This window comes from Zophobas morio, unplaced genomic scaffold, assembly GCF_036711695.1.
Source record: "Zophobas morio isolate AGI-343-1 ecotype UQ-CSIRO unplaced genomic scaffold, CSIRO_AGI_Zmor_V1 ptg000040l, whole genome shotgun sequence".
Classification (NCBI taxonomy): domain Eukaryota; kingdom Metazoa; phylum Arthropoda; class Insecta; order Coleoptera; family Tenebrionidae; genus Zophobas; species Zophobas morio.
The window spans coordinates 3,619,837-3,640,420 of NW_026972145.1; the positions used below are offsets into that span (position 1 = coordinate 3,619,837).

The following is a 20,584-nucleotide window of genomic DNA, read 5'->3' on the forward strand; positions in this document are numbered from 1 at the left end:
GAGTAAAAAATATATGGATTTTCCAAAAATTGAGCTTTTGTTGAAGTTGACTAAAAATCCACAAAAAATTCTGGGATCTCGACGAGCTTAATCGAAAAACACACAATTTTCAAAATATGTATTTGATTTTCGTATCAAATTTTTTAATATTACAAAAACTGTTAATTTCTTTTGGTAATTTTGGAAAAGTTGTGAGAATATTCGAAATAATGACGCCAAAAACATTATCTGGAATTCTAAATCAACAAAGGAATTTTTTTTTAAATCTTCGAAAGTGCTTGGGAAAAGTCAAAAATTTTTGATGGATTTTCAAAAATTGAGGTTTTGTTGAAGTTGACTAAAAATACACAAAAAATTCTGGGATCTCGACGAGCTTAATCGAAAAACACACAATTTTCAAAATATGTATTTGATTTTCGTATCAAATTTTTTAATATTACAAAAACTGCTAATTTCTTTTGGTGATTTTGGAAAAGTTGTGAGAATATTCGAAATAATGACGCCAAAAACATTATCTGGAATTCTAAACAACAAAGGAATTTTTTTTGAAATCTTCGAAAGTGCTTGGAAAAAGTAAAAAATTTTAGATGGATTTGCAAAAATTGAGCTTTTGTTGAAGTTGTCTGAAAATCTACAAAAAATTCTGAGATGTAGTTTTCGACAAACTTAATCCAAAAACTTGGTCTTGGTGGTCCCAGATCAAGATTTTCGAAATATTCAGTTTCAAAATCTAATTTTCAAAATATCTCAAATATTGTCATATTTCTTTCGGTGATTTTGGAAACACGACGAATTTTTGAAAAAATAAAGCCGAAAACAGCATCTGGAGATCGAAATCAATACAGAAATTTCTTTTGATAATCTTCAAAAATGCTTGGGAAAAGTCAAACATTTTAGATTGATTTTCAAAAATTTAGTTTTATTGAAAGTTACTGAAAATCCACAAAAAATTCTGAGGTGTAGATTTCGACGAGCTTAATAAAAAAAAACAAGTTATTGATGATTCTAGAAAAATTTTTTGCGGTTTTTTAAGTCTGTTGGAAAAAGAGCTATTTTCACTTTTTGAAAGTTCTTTCAAAAACAGACTTCTTTTTTCCTCGATCATCTTAATTTTAACAAATTAAAAAATATTGCAACTCTTAAATTTTTAACACATTTTTGAAAAATTTCTAATCAACAAAGGATTTTCCTTTGATTTTTGACAGTTCGAAACAAAATTTCGAAAATTGTGTATTTTTAGTTTTTTTTTAAATTAAATTTGACTATTTTTTTCTTTTTTGGGAATATATAGCCCGATTTATAATATACAGGAAATTTTATTTTGAAAATTTCCAAAAAATAATGAAATTTTCTTCCACTTTTGACGTCTAATTTGAACAATTCTAAAAAAAGTCGAAACCCACCCCAACTCGTTTTAAACCCCATCTTCGAAAATTTATGGCAGCATTCCTGCCAACACCCCCAGCCCACATGACAAATCGCCTCCTTAAAGATCCCTTCCCGCTCTCCGCCGCCAGATGTCGCCGCCCCCGCCCGTCCCCAGCAGATGCCTGACGTCACGGCGCTCCGGTCTCCAATCAATTGAAAGACGCGCGCAGATTGATTCAATAGTGACCTATATAGTGATGCCGCCATTTGTAGCTAGTTCAGTGTCTCCGTCCTAAAATTTTCACTAAAAACATCATACAAATCGGGGTAAGTCGCACCCACCGCCGCCCCAGCCTGCGCCCCGCCGCCCCCAGCACGCCCCGCCGTTGGCCGCCCGCACCCCCTCCCCAAAATTTCCAAATTCCGGCGAGATTTTCGAAAATCCGGGCCACCTCCAACCGGGCCCCAGCTTGCCTCAGCGCCGCTCCGGACTCAGGGCCGGGCTGGCGCCCCGACTGCGTTCTTCAAAATTCCTCCGAAAGTCGTAAATTCCAAAATCGATACCGTGGCGTGACAGTGAGTTGTGTGAATTTTTGTGCCAACGATGGTTTAAATGTGTGATTAGGGATGGTCGGCTTATTAATATTCCAGGGGCGGACTGAAGACGGGTCCGAGCGTGTGTGCGGCCAGGTTGGCCGAGGGTGGTTTTTTGGGAAGTCGGGGCATGGAATTTTTTATGGGGTTATTTTTAGTGCGAGAAGGGACGACGTGGAAAAATCTCGGGGGTGAGTTTTGTTAAATATAAATGGCTCCGCTGGGAGGCGAGGATTATGAAGGGGTTCGTGCAAATTAAATTCGGGGTTGATTAATTTTATTTTTTGGTTCTGGGTGGTTGCGAAATATGGGTGGGTGGGGGTTGGAGTCAGCTGGCTGGAGGCCAGGGCTGGGTTTTTCTTGGGGTTTGGGCTCCAGTTTTCTGGACGCGGTATTGGTGGGTTGGCTGTGTTCGAGTTCGCTGGGTTTTATTTTGGTGAGAATTTACTAGTTTTTTAATTTTTCTGTAGTCGTGGAGAGCTAATTTTCCGTTTTTTTTATAAATTTTAAACCAAAATAATCTTGTTTCAAGCTTTGTCAGCCACTTTTTGTATTTCCAGATGCCATTTTGATGATTTTTCACTTTTTAAAGCTGTGATTCAATTTTGTGTATTGATTTTTTTTTGAAAATCTCTTTAAATCTCAATTTTCTAAATTTGAAAACAAAATTATATTTTTTTAATTTTTCTGTAGACGTGGAGAGCTTTTCTGAAAACTCGTTTTTTTTTCGTAAATTTTAAAGCAAAATAATCTTTTTTCAAGCTTTGTCAGCTACTTTTTGTATTTCCAGATGCCATTTTGATGATTTTTGACTTTTTAAAGCTGTGATTCAATTTCGTGTACCTATTGATTTTTTTTTTGAAAACCTGTTTAATTCTGAATTTTCTAAATTTGAAAATAAAATTATATTTTTACTATTCTATCTTCTTCTGTTCCTGTTTTCTTTTTCAAAATCAATAAGCTGAATGTTCGTCTTTTCCTTGGTGTTTTTATTTCTTTAAATTTCATTTTGGCTGTGAACTGAAAATTCCATTTTTCTTCCTCTTTTGTGTTTTCTGTGTTCTTTCTTTCTTATTTTTCGTTTAGTTTTCTTACTTGGGTTGTGAAAATCTATTTAATTCTCCATCTTTTTTTAAATTAGAAAACGAAATTATATTTTCAAAATTTGACCTTTTTCGTCTGAATTTTCGTCTTTCCCCTGATTTTACATATTAAATTTTGTTCAAACTTGTAAATTGATGATTTAGGTCCCTTTTTCTATCACATTCTGCTTCGTACTTATTTTTCTTTCATTTTTCCTTATTGCAATTATTTGATTCATTTTGAAGCTTTGAATGTTTTAGTTTTTAATTATTTAATTTTTGGACAAAAATAAATTTGTGTGGATTCTCATCATTTTCGTAATTTTTATTCAAACTAGACCTGGATTTTTTTTTTTGAAAAATTGTTTCGATTCCATTTTTTAATTATCATTTTTAAAATTTTTTTTCTGTTCTTCAATGACCTGACGATTGTTTTATTTTTTATTTATTTACGTAATTTTTTCGGATAGAGCCAAATTTTTATTGATTCTCGTAATTTTTGACATTTTTTATTCCCACTGGACCTGGAGATATTTTTTTTTGGAAAATCCGTTTAATTTTATTTTCTAAATTTGGCTACAACATCGTTTTTTCTTTATCGTTTTTTTCTTTCAATATTTTTTTGTTCTTACCTTCCTTTAGTGACTTTTTGTATTTCCAGACGCAATTTTGATGTTTTTGCTTTTCTTTTTTTTTTCAAACACAGTGACCTGACTTTTCGTTCTTTCTTTTGTATTTTCATTTATTTAGCTTTGGTTCTGACTTTTAAACTGAAAATTTGTGTCTCTCTTTTCCTTTCGCATTTTTCTGCGTCTTCCTTTTTCTTGAATTTTTCCGATTTTTCCGTTATTTCACTTATTTGAGTTGATTTGAAGGTCTGATTATGTTTTATTTGTTAATTATCTATTTAATTTTTTCAGATAAAAATAAATTTATGATGATTCGTCATCATTTTTGATATTTTTTTATTTCTGCTGAACGGGAAGACTTTTTTTCTAAAAAAAATGTTTCATTTCCATTTTATTTTCTAAATTTGAATACAAAGTCGGACTGAAAAATTTGTGTTTCTATTTTTCTTTCGTATTCTTTTGTGTTCTTCCTTTTTCTTTCATTTTTTCGTTATTTCATTTAATTGACTAATATTTTTACATAATCCTTTCAGGTAAAAGCAAGTTTGTATTGATTCTCAGCATTTTTGCTTTTTTTTATTCCTCCGGACCAGGGGATTTTTTTTTAAACTGTTCAATACAATATCCATTTTTTCCTTTTTCAGTGTTTTTCTATTCTTTTTACGTTTTTTCGCTTTCTTTTGTATTTCCAGACACTATTTTTGAAGACCCGGATTTTCGTTAATGTTTAATTTTCAATTATTTATTTAATTTTTTCAGATAAAAGTAAATTTGTGTTGATTCTTCATCATTCCTGATATGTATTTTTTTTAATTCCTGCTGAATCCGGAGATTTTTTTTCTAGAAAAACTGTTTCATTTGCATTTTATTTTCTAAATTTGGATACAAAATCGATTATGTCGTTTTTTTTTTAATTCTTTTGTTATTGCTTTTCTTTAGTGACTTTTTGTATTTCCAGAGGCCATTTTGATGTTTTTGCTTTCCTTTTTCAAACACAATGACCAGATTTTTTTTATTTTCCTTAGACTTTTATTTATTTAAATTTTGTTCTAAATTTTTTTCTGTTTCTTTCTTATTTCACTAATTCGAGTCGTCTATGATTGTTTTATTTTCTATTTTTTTAATTTTTTCAGACAAAAGTAAATTTGTGTTGCTTGTCATCATTTTTGCTTTTTTTTAGAAAAACTGTTCCATTTCCATGTTTTTCTGAATCTGAATACAAAATCGTCTTTTCTCGTTTTTATTATTCATATTTTCTGTTGTTCTTACGTTTCTTTGGTTACTTTTTTCATTTCATTTCTATTTTTTTTTAATTTTGACACATAATATTCTTATCATGGTTTTATCTTTTTTTACAATTTTTGTTGTCCTTCAAACACAAAAACCTGAATAGTCATATTTTTCTTTGTGTTTTCTTTTTAAGAAAAACTGTTCCCTTTCTATTTTTTTCTAAATTTTTTTCAAATTTTCCTGCATCCTTATTTCTCTTTCATTTTTCCCTCATTTCATTTATTTGAGTCCTTTTGAAGTCTGATTATGTTTTACTTTTAATTGTTTCATTTTCTTTTTTTAGAAACAAGTAAATTTGTGTTAATTCTATTATTACTAATTTTTTCCCACTGGACCTAGAGATTTTTTTAGACTGTTTTATTTCCATTTTTTTTCTAAATTTTGACACAAAATCTTCTTAATCCGATTTTAACTTCTTTTTTTACAATTTTTTTCTGTCCTTAGGTTTCTTTGGTGATACAATGACCTGAACCTTCGTCTTTTCCTTTGTGTTTTTATTTATTTATAGTTTGTTCTAACCTGTAAAGTGAAATTTTATATCTGTCTGATTTTTTCGTATTTTTCTGCGTTTTTATTTTTTTTTTCATTTACCTGAGTCGTTTTAAAGCCCTGATTATGTTTTATTCTTTATATTCTTTATTTACATAATTTTGTAGACAAAAGTAATTTTGAGTTGATTCTCATCCTTTTTGCTGTTTTTTATTGTTTTTTTTTTTTTAGAAAAACTGGTAATTCTATTTTGTTCTGAATCTAAATACAAAATCGTCTTTTCTCGTTTTTATTCTTTCTTCTTTTCCAATAATCTTTTTCTGTTGTTCTTACGTTCCTTTGGTTCTTTTTGTACTTCCAAACGATATTTTTGATTTTTTGTTTTTTTTTTCATATATAAGGACCAAAATTTCGTCTTTTTCTTTGTGGTTATATTTATTTCTGTTTTTTTCTTCACATTTCTCTACGTTTTTATTTTTCTTTCGTTTTTCTATTATTTCATTTATTTGAGTCTTTTTAAGTCTGATTATGTTTTATTTTTGATCGTTTCATTAACTTTTTTCGAAAAAAGTAAATTTTTCGCACTGGATCTGGGAATTTTTTTACACTGTTTCTTTTCCATTTTTTTCTAAATTTTAACACAAAAACTTCTTAACCCGATTTTATCGTCTTTTTTTTACAAATTTTTTTCTGTCCTTGGGTTTCTTTCGTGGATTTTTGATTTATTTTCGTATTCTTCTGCGTTTTTATTTTCCTTTTTTTAATTAATTAATTTATTTATTTACATAATTTTTTCAGACAAAAGTAATTTTGAGTTGATTCTCATCCTTTTTGCATTTTTTTTTAGAAAAACTTTCCCATTCCATTTTGTTCTGAATCTAAATTCAAAAACGTCTTTTCTCGTTTTTATCCCTTTTTCTTTTTCAATAATCTTTTTCTGTTGTTCTTACGTTTCTTTGGTTCTTTTTGTATTTCCAGACGATATTTTTGTTTTTTTTTCATATATAAGGACCAAAATTTTCGTCCTTTTCTTTGTGGTTATATTTATTTCTGTATTTCTTTTTTCATATTTCTCTACGTCTTTATTTTTCTTTCATTTTTCTATTGTTTCATTTATTTGAGTCCTTTTGAAGTCTGATTATGTTATTTTTGATCGTTTCATTAACTTTTTTCGAAAAAAGTAAATTTTTCGCACTGGATCTGGAGATTTTTTTATACTGTTTCTTTTCCATTTTTTTTTTCTAAATTTTAACACAAAATCTTCTTAACCCGATTTTATCGTCTTTTTTACAATTTTTTTTCTGTCCTTGGGTTTCTTTCGTGACTTTTTGATTTATTTTCGTATTCTTCTGCGTTTTTATTTTCCTTTTTTTAATTTTTTCTTTATTTATTTACATAATTTTTTCAGACAAAAGTAATTTTGAGTTGATTCTCATCCTTTTTGCATTTTTTTTTTTTTAGAAAAACTAGTCCATTCCATTTTGTTCTGAATCTAAATTCAAAATCGTCTTTTCTCGTTTTTATCCCTTTTTATTTTTCAATAATCTTTTTCTGATGTTCTTACGTTTCTTTGGTTTTTTTTTATTTCCAGACGATATTTTTGATGTTTTTGTTATTTTTTTTTTCATATATAAGGACCAAAATTTTCGTCCTTCTCTTTGTGGTTATTTTATTTCTGTATTTTTTTTTCATATTTCTCTACGTTTTTATTTTTCTTTCGTTTTTCTATTATTTCATTTATTTGAGTCTTTTTAAGTCTGATTATGTTTTATTTTTGATCGTTTCATTGACTTTTTTCGAAAAAAGTAAATTTTTCGCACTGGACCTGGAGATTTTTTGAGACTGTTTCTTTTCCATTTTTTTTTTTTTTTCTAAATTTTAACACAAAAACTTCTTAACCCGATTTTATCGTCTTTTCTTACAATTTTTTTTCTGTCCTTGGGTTTCTTTCGTGACTTTTTGATTTATTTTTGTATTCTTCTGCGTTTTTATTTTTCTTTTTTTAATTTTTTTCTTTATTTATTTACATAATTTTTTCAGACAAAAGTAATTTTGAGTTGATTCTCATCCTTTTTGCTATTTTTTTTTAAACTAGTCAATTTCATTTTTTTCTGAACTTAAATTCAAAATCATCTTTTCTCGTTTTTATCCCTTTTTCTTTTTCAATAATCTTTTTCTGTTGTTCTTACGTTTCTTTGGTTCTTTTTGTATTTCCAGACGATATTTTTGATGTTTTTGTTATATTTTTTTTCATATGTAAGGACCAAAATTTTCGTCCTTTTCTTTATGGTTATATTTATTTCTGTATTTTTTTTCATATTTCTCTACGTTTTTATTTTTCTTTCGTTTTTCTATTATTTCATTTATTTGAGTCTTTTTAAGTCTGATTGTGTTTTATTTTTGATCGTTTCATTAACTTTTTTCGAAAAAAGTAAATTTTTCGCACTGGACCTGGAGATTTTTTTAGACTGTTTCTTTTCCATTTTTTTCTAAATTTTAACACAAAAACTTCTTAACCCGATTTTATCGTCTTTTCTTACAATTTTTTTTTCTGTCCTTGGGTTTCTTTCGTGATTTTTTGATTTATTTTTGTATTCTTCTGCGTTTTTATTTTTCTTTTTTTAATTTTTTTCTTTATTTATTTACATAATTTTTTCAGACAAAAGTAATTTTGAGTTGATTCTCATCCTTTTTGCAATTTTTTTTTTAGAAAAACTAGTCCATTCCATTTTGTTCTGTATCTAAATTCAAAATCGTCTTTTCTCGTTTTTATCCCTTTTTATTTTTCAATAATCTTTTTCTGTTGTTCTTACGTTTCTTTGGTTCTTTTTGTATTTCCAGATGATATTTTTGATGTTTTTGTTATTTTTTTTCATATATAAGGACCAAAATTTTCGTCCTTTTATTTCTGTATTTCTTTTTTCATCTTTCTCTACGTCTTTATTTTTCTTTCATTTTTCTATTGTTTCATTTATTATATTATCCTTTTGAAGTCTGATTATGTTATTTTTGATCGTTTCATTAACTTTTTTTGAAAAAAGTAAATTTTTCGGACTGGACCTGGTGATTTTTTTAGACTGTTTCTTTTCCATTTTTTTTTCTAAATTTTAACACAAAATCTTCTTAACCCGATTTTATCGTCTTTTTTTACAAATTTTTTTCTGTCCTTAGGTTTCTTTCGTGACTTTTTGATTTAGAAATACCATTTTGAAGTTTTTGCTTTTTTTTTAAACATAATTACCTGAATGTTTGTCTTTTCCTTTGTGTTTTTATTTATTTAAAGTTAAACTTGTAAATTGAAAAAATTTGTCTGTTTTTATCGTATTCTTCTGCGCTTTTATTCTTTTTCATTTTTCCATTATTTCATTTATCTGAGTCGTTTTGAAACTCTGATTATGTTTTATTGTTACTTAATTTTTTCAGACAAAAGTAAATTTGTGTTGATTCTCATAATATTTTTGCTATTTTTTTAATCCCCACTGGACCTGGAGAGATTTTTTTTAGAAAAACCGTCCAATTTATCTATTTTTCTGAATTTGAATACAGCATTGTCGCTTCTGTTTCTTATTTTTCTTTTTCGATATTATTTTGTACTCTTCTTACGTTTTTTCGTCTTGTTTTTGAATTTCCAGACAGTATTTTTGAAGTTTTTGCTCTTCTATTTTAAACAGGAAGATTCGAATTTTCCCCTTTTATAGACTCGGATAAAGTAAGCTCAAATTGGACTTATCGTGTTTTCGAGCCTTTTTGGAAAAATCTCCACTTTCCTTCGTGTTCAGAGCACTAACGCAAAACATTTTCGCTAATATTTATTAACAATTAAATTAAAAATTCGCGAACACGTAGTACTTTTAAGCCGAAACGGGGTTTCTAATGCTCCGATGTTGCTACCACTAGACCGAAATCAAAACTGAACACAAAGGAACGAAAAATGTGACCTTTTCTCGACGTTTCTTTCTTTTCCTTTCCTTTTTGACTCCTTTTCGAAGTCCTGTTTATGTTCTATTTTTTATTTATTAACGAAATTTTTTCAGATAAATGCAAATTCTTATTGATGTTCATCATTTTTGCTATTTTTTTAATCCCCACAGGACCTGGAGAGATTTTTTTTTAGAAAAACTGTCCAATTTATCTATTTTTCTGAATTTGAATACAAAATTGTCTCTTCTGGTTCTTATTTTTCTTTTTCGATATTATTTTGTACTGTTCTTACGTTTTTTCGCTTACTTTTTGAATTTCCAGACACTATTTTTGAAGTTTTTGCTCTTCTATTTTAAATACAAATATCCAAATTTTCCCTTTTTATAGACTCGGATAAAGTAAACTCAAATTAAAAATAAATTAAAAATTCGTCCACACGTACTAGTTTTAAGCCGAAACGGAGCTCCGAATGCTCCGATGCTGCTGCCACCAGACCGAAATCTAAACTGACCACAATGGAACGAAAAATGTGACATTTTCTCGACGTTTCTTTCTTTTTCCAATTATTTCATTTATTTGATTCCTTTTGAAGTTCTGTTCAGGTTCTATTTTTTATTTATTAACGTAATTTTTTCAGATAAATGCAAATTCTTATTGATTTTCGTCATTTTTGCATTTTTTTAATTCCCTCTTCACGTATTTGAGTCGATTTGAAGCTTTGATTATGTTCTTTATTAGTTTTTTTATTATTCCTATATTATTGCTATAACTTTGGCAAAAAAAAACACAAATCAATATACTTTAACATACGATATTCCGCCACCCTTTGCGAAAAATGCTCTTACGTACCACCCCCTACAAACCCTCAACAACAATCGGAATCCATTTCCAAAATCTCTCCACCGAAAACCGCCCCAAATCCCATAATGTTATTTTTACGTTATCGTAAAAGCAAATATTGGCCATCACCCCCGAACGAGCTTTCAACAAAGTTATAAAGTGTGAAGCTTCGCTTAAAAACTTTGATGGCTCCCAACTTCGCCGTTAATAGATAACTCTTATCTCCGCAAATTGATACAAAACAGGTATCGATTCCAAACAAGAAACGAAAAGACCGTCGCGTCTATTAATAGAGCGCAAAATTCGCCCAGATTTGGCAACAATGCGTACACATGTTCCATCGATTATTTCCCCGATATACACGTGATTAAGTGTTGCACGCCAGCTATATTTACATTATTTACGAGTAATTAACGCGCGATAAATCTGGCAGCGCCGCTAATGTACCCGGCGTGTTGTACACAGGCCGGCCGACGGGTAATTGATTAAGCGGTTGTTGTGGATGTGAGGTTCCTGGCTTCTTGGGGGCGTAAATTTTCTTTTTTTGTTGCGAGTGTAGGTTAAGGAAGTCTGGAATCGGGGCTTTAGAGCGAATGAAAAGTAGGTTTTGTGTTTCCGTCTGTTTGTCTGTCTGTCTGCCGTCTGTCCGGATTTTTATTAGAGAGATGATCTCCGAAACTAATGGACCAATAATTATTGTCAAACTTTATAAAATAAGATATTCCCGAACTTGTGGTTTATGAATCTGTGTTAAGGTTTACCCGAGAGGTCTAGATTTTTCTAAATTGTAAAACTTAGTCCTCTGATTTTTTCGTTTTTCTTTAGTTCGACTTTACGAATTTTAGATCACTCGATTTTCGATTTTTTGAATTTCCCATTTGTTTGTTCATTTTTCGATAAGCGAATTTTCATTTTTGTTCAATTTTCTTTTTTGCTTTTAAATTTTTTGATTTCTCGAATTTTCATTCGAATTTTCAATGTTCCTACTTTCCGAATTTTAGAGTTCTCAATTTTTTACTTTTTTCAGTTTTTAGACTTTTTTTTTTCTACTTTTCGGTTCCTCGAATTTTAAATTTTCCATTCTTCAATTTTTTTATTTTTCGATTTTCAATTTTCCCATTCTGCAGTTGTTCGATTTTTCAGTTTTTTACTTTCCGCTTTTAAATTTTTCGATTTTTCAATTTTTTGACTTTCCGATTTTTCGAATTTTAGTTTTTTATTTTTGATTTTTCGATGTTTTGAATTTTCGATTTTTCGAATTCTCGATTTTCGAATTTTTAATTTTTCAGTTTTTACATTCTGGAGATTTTCAATTTTTGCAATTTTTTTACTTTTCAATTTCTCGACTTTTCAATTCTTCGAATATTCAAATTTTCGATTTTTCTACATTTTACATTTTTGACTTTTCAAATTTTAGGTTTTTAGTTTTTCGATTCTTCAGTTTTTAGATTTTTAATTTCCATTTTCGATTTTTCAATTTTTTTAGATTTTGATTTTCAGTTTTTTCCTTCTTCAGGTTTTCGATTTCTTATTTTTTTTTTACTTTTCGATTTTTTGATTTCTTGAGCTTTGGATTTTCGTTTCTCGAATTTTCAGTGTTTTACCTTCCATTTTTCGAAATTTCGATTTTTCAATTTTTCCATTCTTCAGTTTTTCGATATTCCAATTTTTTGATTTTTCGATTTTTATTTTTTCCATTCTTCAGTTGTTCGATTTTTCACATTTTCATTTCTCTATTTTTTAATTCTTTGACTTTCGAATTTTTGTTTTTTTCAATTTTTGACTTTTCGAATTCATGGAATTTTTGATTTATACCTCGAATTTTCGATTTTTCAAATTTCCAATCTTCGAAATTTGGATTTTCCGATTTTTCAAAACTCTAGTTTTGATTTTTTTGAAATTTCAGTTTCTAGATTTTATAATTTTTTCATTTTTCGACCTCGCGATTTTTCAGTTTTCGAATTTTCAAATTTTCGATTTTTCGAAATTTTCGGTTTTTGACTTTTTAATTTTCAATTTTTCCATTTATTCAGTTTTTATTTTAACCTTTGTAATTATTATTTTCTTTTGGAATTTCCGATATTAAGATTTTTTTTAAGATTACTTTTTGATTTTCGATTTTCCCATTCTCTTTTTAACAATTTTTGACTTTTCGGATATTTCATTCATGGAATTTTTGATTTATATCTCGAATTTTCGATTTTTCAAATTTCCAATTTTCGAAATTTGGAATTTTCGATTTTTCAAAATGCTAACTTTCATTTCTTTAATTTTTAATTTCTAGATTTTTTGATTTTTTGACTTTTCAGTTTGTTTCCTTTTCGATTTCGCATTTTTTCAATCCTTTGAATTTTCAAATTTTCGATTTTTGACTTTAGTTTTCAATGTCTTCATTTATTCAGTTTTTAACTTTTATAATTATTTTCTTTTAGAAATTTCCATATTTTGATTTTTTTAAGGTTACTTTTTGTTTTTCAATTTTCCCATTCTTCAGTTTTTCAAGTCTTCGACTTTCCGATTTTTGAAATTTTTTTTTTAACAATTTTTGACATTTCGAATATTTGTCATGCAAAAATTTCATGAATCAAATTTATGTTTCGAATATTTGATTTTTCAAATTTCCATTTTCGAAATTTGGAATTTTCGATTTTTCAAAATGCTAATATTCATTTTTTTAAATTTTAATTTCTAGACTTTTCAATTTTTCCATTTTTTGGCTTTTCGGTTCTTCAGTTTTCGATTTTTAATTTTTTACTTTTCGTTTTCTCCCTTCTCAGTTTTTCAATCTTTCGACTTTTTGATTTTTAGAATTTTCAATTTTTTAAATATTTGTTTCATGAATTCGATTTTTCGATTTTCGATTTTTCAGATTTGCAATTTTCCATTTTTCGACTTTTTGAATTTTCAATATTCGAATTTTGAATTTGTTTCCTTTTCGACTTCTCGATTTTTCATTTCAATCCTTCGAATTTTCAACTTTTTCTTTATTAAAAATTTTTCAATTTTGATAATTTTTATTTTTTCTTTCAATTTTTCCGTTCAATTTTTTGATTTTTCAGTTTTTTTTATTATTTACTTTTTCATTTGTCGATTTTTAAATGTTCGTTTTTTCAATTTTTGATTTTTCAAATTTTTCATTTGTGGAATTTTTGTTTTACATCTCGAATTGTCGATTTTTCAAAATTTTAATTTTCAATTATTCGATATTCTAGATTTCAATTCCTCGGTTTTTCAGTTTTTCCATTTTTTGAATTTTTGATTTTTGTGTTTTCGGTTTTCGAATTTGTTTCCTTTCGATTCCTTAATTCTTCATATCTGCGAATTTTCAAATTTTCAATTTTCCAAAATTTTCGGTTTTTGACGTTTCTAATTTTTCACTTTTCAATTTTTCCATTTTCTTCAGTACTAGACCAATTTTTTTACTTTTTGGTTTTTCGATATAAAGATTTTTTTACAATCTTCTATTTTTAAATTTTTACATTTTTCTATTTTTCGATTTTTCAGTTTTTTTATTTTTCGCTTTTTCATTTCTCGATTTTTCGATGTTCCAATTTTCAATTTTTCAATTTGAATTTCTCGATTTTTCAATTTTTGGAATTTTCAATTTGTGTCCTCTTCGATTTCTCATTTTTTCAATAATTTTTATAATTTTTAAATTTTCGATTTTTCAAAATTTTTGGTTTTTGACTTTTTTAAAATCCGATTTTTTGACTTTTTAATTTTTTTGATTTTTCGAATTTTCTTACTTTTCGATTTTCAATGTTTCCATTTTTCAGTTTTTCGATTTTACAATATTTTTACTTTTCGCTTTTTCATTTCTCAGTTTTTCAATTCTTCGGCTTTCTGATTTTTAGAATTTTTATCTGGAATTTTCGATTTTACGAAATTTTAGTTTTCAAAAGTTTTTAATTTCAATTCCTTGATTTTTCAATTTTCCCATTTTTCAACTTTACGGTTTCTCAATACATATTCGAATTTTGAATTTGTTTCCTTTTCCATTACCTGGTTTTTCATATTTTAAATTCCTCGAATTTTGACTTTTTTAGTTTTGGATTTTCAGTTTTTCCATTCTTTAGTTTTTCGCTTTTCCAGTTTTTTTGGTTCTCGATTTTTCCATTTCTCGAGGTTTCGCTTTTCGTTATTCGAATTTTCAATATTTCTACTTTGTGGTTTCTAGATTTTTCGTTTTTTTGAACTTGATATTTATCGAAATTAAGATTTTTGGACTTTGGATTTTTCGAATTTTCGATTTTTCAGGTTTTCGATTTTCGAAAATTGGAATTTTCGTTTTTACGGTATTCCCATTTTCAATTTTTTTAATTTCAGTTCCTCGATTTTTCCATTTTTGAATTTTCGATTAAAATCGACTTTCGATATTTCTTTTTTTCTATATTTCGTGTCTTCAATATTTCGATTTTTCGAAATCTTGATTTTCTAAATGTTGATTTTTGATTTCGGGATTTTCGAATTTTCAGTTTTCGATTTTCGGATTTTCAACTCTTACTTTTCTATTTTCTGATTTGTTGAGTTTTTGATTTTCGATCTCTCTACTTTTCGGTTTTTGATTTTTCGAATGTTCGATTGCTCAATTTTAAAATTTTTGAGTTTTTAGACTTCAATTGCTATACTTTTCGGTTTTCAAAATTTTCAATTTATTATTCGCTTTTTCATTTCTCGATTTTTAAATTTACGTTTTTTCAATTTTTGATTTTTAGAATTTTTGATTTGTGGAATTTTTTTATTTATATCTCGAATTTTCGATTTTCCAAAATTTTAATTTTCGATATTTTAAATTTCATTTTTTCGATTTTTCAGTTTTTCCATTTTTGACTTTCCGGTTTTTGAATTTGTTTCCTTCCGATTTCTTAATTCTGCATATCTGCGAATTTTCAAATTTTCAAAGTTCTAAAATTTTCGGTTTTTGACGTTTCTAATTTTCCACTTTTCAATTTTTCCGTTTTCTTCATTATTAGACTAATTTTTTTACTTTTTGGTTTTCCGATATAAAGATTTTTTTAGAATTTTCGATTTTTAAATTTTTACTTTTCGATTTTTCATTTTTTTAATTTTTCGCTTTATCATTTCTCGATTTTTCGATGTTACAATTTTCAATTTTTTCAATTTGAATTTCTCGATTTTTCAATTTATCCAATTTTTGACTTTCCGATTTTTCAGTTTTCGAATTTGCAATTTGTGTACTTTCAATAATTTTTATAATTTTCAAATTTTCGATTTTTCAAAATTGTTGGTTTTTGACTTTTTTAAAGTCTGATTTTTCAATTTTCTTCAGTTTTTAAACTTTTTAATTTTTTTACATTTGGATTTTCGAATTTTCTTACTTTTCGATTTTCAATTTTTCCATTATTCAGTATTTCGATTTTACAATTTTTTTACTTTTCGCTTTTTCATTTCTCAGCTTTTCAATTCTTCGACTTTCTGATTTTTAGAATTTTTATCTGGAATTTTCGATTTTTCGAAATTTTAGTTTTCAAAAGTTTTTAATTTCAATTCCTTGATTTTTCAATTTTCCCATTTTTCAACTTTACGATTTTTCAATACATATTTCCTGGTTTTTCATATTTTCAATTCCTCGAATTTTCAGTTTTGACTTTTTTAATTTTGGATTAGTTTTTCGCTTTTCCAGTTTTTTTGGTTTTCGATTTTCGATACTCGAATTTTCAATATTTCTACTTTGTGGTTTTTAGATTTCTGATTTTTCGAATTTTTGTTTTTTTGAACTTGTGATTCATCGAATTTAAGATTTTTTGACTTTGGATTTTTCGAATTTTCGATTTTTCAGGTTTTCAATATTCGAAATTTGGAATTTTCGTTTTTTCGGTATTCCCATTTTCAATTTTTTTAATTTCAGATTCTTGATTTTTCCATTTTAGAATTTTCGATTAAACTCGACTTTAGATATTTCGTTTTTTCTGTATTTCGTGTCTTTTTTATTTTTCAATATTTTGATTTGTTGAGTTTTCGATTTTTGATTTTTCGAATTTTCGATTACTCAACTTCCAAATTTTCAAGTTTTCACTTTTCGAAATTTGGAATTTTCGATTTTTTGGTGTTCGCATTTTCAATATTTTAATTCCAGTTTTTCTATATTTCGTTTCTTGGATTTTTCGATTTTCGAATTATCGGTTTGTTGAGTTTTCGATTTTCGACCTTTCTACTTTTCGATTTTTGATTTTTCGAATTTTCGATTCCTCAGTTTAAAAATTTTTGACTTTTTAGACTTTTCAACTTTTATACTTTTCGATTTCCACAATTTTCAATTTTCGATTTTTAATTTTTATTGATTTTTCGGTTTTTCGAATTTTTGACTTTCTGGAAGATTTTTTTATTTTTTCGATTTTTCGAACCTTCGATTTTTGAAGTTTCCAATATTCGAAATTTGGAATGTTCGATTTTTCAGTATTAGAATGTCCTATTTTTCGTTTCTTGGATTTTTCGAAATCTCGATTTAACTTTTTGATTTTTGTTTTTCAAATTTTCGATTTCTTAATTTTTAAATTCTCGAGTTTTTAGACCTTTCAATTCTTTTACTTTTTGATTTCTCTTCATTTTCAGTTTTTCGATTTTTTGATTTTGGAGTTCTCGATTTTTTGACTTTCTGGAAAATTTTTTCGATTTTCGATTTTTACTGTATAAAAAACAAAAATCGCAAAACCAAATTTTATATCTCTACAAAGAAGGGGATTTATGGGGTTTTAAGGGCTAGGGAAGTTTTGTCTCAATCAATTCGGTCTAATTTCTCCAATTCATCCTGTCTTGCAGGGTCTAGATGGATCTGGAAATGCAACTGCGGGCCGCAGAGGCCCGAAGGTCCGAGCTCGAACGTCAGCATTCCGAAGCCTTAGCGGCCTTACGCGGCTGCGGACCAGAAACGCTAGAGGCCAGACAATCTAGGGTTAGAGAATTAGAAAAGAAAGTAGCTCTAGAAACGGTCAGGTAATGAGTTGTGAGGGTTTTTGAACGCGCTCTTATTGTCGTCCGACAGATGCGAAGAACTGCAATTAGAACTGGCAGCATCACAGAGGGGCAGGACGGTGGGGAGCGGCACCAGCGGCCCACTTTCAAGCACCGGCCAAAGCTGGGGCAATAAAGGTACTGAAATAGAGAGAATTATGGCTAAAATAGAGCAAGATAATCGAATATTAGCTGAGTTAGACCATAGTCGATCCACTACGCTGGGTAAGTCAAGTAGATGGGTTTTCGTTGTTGGTGGGTCACTGTTCGACCGCCCGGTCAGCGCAGCGAGTACCGGAGCGCGAGCGAAGCTCGCCACGGGTCGCCGTGCTGGCGTGGCGGTGCAGTCCGAATAAAAAGTGTAACCCGGCAGGTACGATTTGCCTGATTTTTCCCCTAGTACTTATTTGAGTTTTGTTTGACTTTTTATACGAACTGTATGAGTTGTGCAAGCCGTAGACTAGCCAGCTTCGTAGTTCCAGTCTAGACTACCGAAGTCCTAACGTCGGGACTTCCGTTTTTACTTCGCTCGTTTGTTTCAGGGGCCGGTCTGGCGACTAGCGCCAGCAGCCACGCCTTGGGCGAGTGCAGCCCCCCTCTCTCCCCCATCACCATGTCCCACACCACCCCCAGCATATACCCCACCTCGACCTCCCTCGGCCACAACTATAACCAATCCGCCACCACCAACATCTCGCCCTACATGTCCAACCCCGTCAGCTACAACCCCACCTCGCAATACAACACCCTGCACCACACCTACGCCAACAAGCCCATGATGGGCACGACCATGACCCACCACGGCATCAGCTCCAGTTTAGGACAGAGCTCGGTGCTCGGGGGCGCCCTCACCCACCAGAACCTGGCCACGTCGATGGGCGGGAACGTCATGGGCCCGTCGTTGGTCTCGACGGCGCTGGGTACCTCCATCGTCCCTTCCACCTACGCCACCAGCAACATCTCCAACACCACCTTCAGCAATGCGTTGGTCTCCAACAACCCCAGCGCTTTGAATACCTCCTTCAACAACCCCACGTTCACCAACGCCGTCACGAACACGCTGACGCAGTTCAGTCTACCCTACAACCCGGTCACCACTACCTTCACGAACAATGTGACGTTTTCGAACCCGCTGAGCTCACAGTTCAACAGTCTGTCTCTCACGGGGCCCATGTCCATCAAGCTGAAGCCGCTGGACGAAGTCGACCTAGGTGAGCAACCACGAAAGCCGCGTCACCCCTGTCTGCTCCTTATGCCGTCTCCCTGAAGTCCAAATTCTTGTGTCCCGAAAAATATTGAACTTCTTATTAAAAAGTCAGCCACTCATTAAGTCCCAACCACCGGCCACCGCTTATGCCGTCTCCCTGAAGTCCCAATTCTTAGTGTCCCGAAATGTATCCAATTTTTATTAAAATCCTGGTCCTCCGCTCCATTGAGTGGTCCAGAAAGCCAACGATGTTTATGTCGGGCTTCCACAAGTACTTCTAGTCGTAAGTCAGCCACCCATTAAGTCCCGGGCCCCATCCACCTCTTATGCCGTCTCCCTAAAGTCCAAATTCTTAGTAAATTCTTAGTGTTTCGAAATATATCGAGATTCTTATTAAAATCCTGTTTCTCTACTCGTTCGAATGGTCCACAAAATCCACAATGTATATTTTCGGTTTCTACAAGTACTTTTTATCAAAGTCCACCCTTTATGTCGTTTCCCAGAAATCCAAATTCTTGTGTCTCGAAAAATGTCAAAATTCTTATTAAAATTCTGGTCCTCCGCTTCTTCCAGTGGTCCAAAAACCCAACAATGTCTATGTCGGGCTTCCACAAGTAATTCTAGTCCAAAGTCAGCCACTCATTAAGTCCCAACTACCGGCCACCGCTTATGCCGTCTCCCTGAAGTCCCAATTCTTAGTGTCCCGAAATGTATCCATATTTTTATTAAAATCCTGGTCCTCCGCTCCTTCGAGTGGTCTAGAAAGCGAACGATGTTTATGTCGGGCTTCCACAAGTACTTCTAGTCGTAAGTCAGCCACCCATTAAGTCCCGGGCCCCATCCACCCCTTATGCCGTCTCCCTAAAGTCCAAATTCTTAGTAAATTCTTAGTGTTTCGAAATATATCGAGATTCTTATTAAAATCCTGTTTCTCAACTCGTTCGAATGGTGCACAAAACCAACAATGTATATTTTCGGTTTCTACAAGTACTCTTTATCGAAGTCTACGCTTTATGTCGTTTCCCAGAAATCCAAATTCTTGTGTCCCGAAAAATGTCAAAATTCTTATTAAAATTCTGGTCCTCCGCTTCTTCGACTGGTCCAAAAACCCAACAATGTATATGTCGGGCTTCTACAAGTAATTCTAGTCGTACGTCAGCCACTCATTAAGTCCCAACTACCGGCCACCGCTTATGCCGTCTCCCTGAAGTCCCAATTCTTAGTGTCCCGAAATGTATCCATATTTTTATTAAAATCCTGGTCCTCCGCTTTTTCCAGTGGTCCACAAAGCCAACGATGTTTATGTCGGGCTTCCACAAGTACTTCTAGTCGTAAGTCAGCCACCCATTAAGTCTCGAGCTCCATCCACCACTTATGCCGTCTCCCTAAAGTCCAAATTCTTGGTAAATTCTGTGATTTGAAATATATCGAGATTCTTATTAAAATCCTGTTTCTCTACTCCTTCGAATGGTCCGCAAAACCAACAATGTATATTTTCGGTTTCTACAAGTACTTTTTTTCGAAGTCCACCCTTTATGTCGTTTCCCAGAAATCCAAATTCTTGTGTCCCGAAAAATGTCAAAATTCTTATTAAAATTCTGGTCCTCCGCTTCTTCGACTGGTCCAAAAACCCAACAATGTCTATGTCGGGCTTCCACAAGTAATTCTAGTCCTAAGTCAGCCACTCATTAAGCCCCAACTACCGGCCACTGCTTATGCCGTCTCCCTGAAGTCCCAATTCTTAGTGTCCCGAAATGTATCCAATTTTTATTAAAATCCTGGTCCTTCGCTCCATTGAGTGGTCCAGAAAGCCAACGATGTTTATGTCGGGCTTCTACAAGTACTTCTAGTCGTAAGCCAGCCACCCATTAAGTCCCGGGCCCCATCCACCTCTTATGCCATCTCCCTAAAGTCCAAATTCTTAGTAAATTCTTAGTGTTTCGAGATATATCGAGATTCTTATTAAAATCCTGTTTCTCTACTCGTTCGAATGGTCCACAAAATGCACAATGTATATTTTCGGTTTCTACAAGTACTTTTTATCGAAGTCCACCCTTTATGTCGTTTCCCAGAAATCCAAATTCTGTGTCCCGAAAAATGTCAAAATTCTTATTAAAATTCTGGTCCTCCGCTTCTTCCAGTGGTACAAAAACCCAACAATGTCTATGTCGGGCTTCCACAAGTAATTCTAG

At 30.9% G+C, this 20,584-nt stretch overlaps 1 protein-coding gene across 9 annotated transcripts in view; it reads left to right on the forward strand.

Moving 5' to 3' along the window:
• Positions 1-1,614: 1,614 nt before the first annotated feature.
• Rbp (RIM-binding protein) overlaps positions 1,615-20,584 on the forward strand; it is a 76,606-nt gene continuing 57,636 nt past the window's right edge. For 7 of the 9 annotated variants that reach the window (XM_064070893.1, XM_064070896.1, XM_064070901.1 and 4 more), the window contains exons 1-4: positions 1,615-1,695; positions 16,994-17,167; positions 17,217-17,410; positions 17,728-18,396. In XM_064070893.1, coding sequence (XP_063926963.1) covers positions 17,001-17,167; positions 17,217-17,410; positions 17,728-18,396 — 1,030 coding nt within the window. In that variant the 5' untranslated portion in view covers positions 1,615-1,695; positions 16,994-17,000. Of the gene's footprint in view, positions 1,696-2,087; positions 2,154-16,993; positions 17,168-17,216; positions 17,411-17,727; positions 18,397-20,584 lie in introns of those variants that run through there. The other 2 variants (XM_064070900.1, XM_064070894.1) reach the window with 2 other exon arrangements.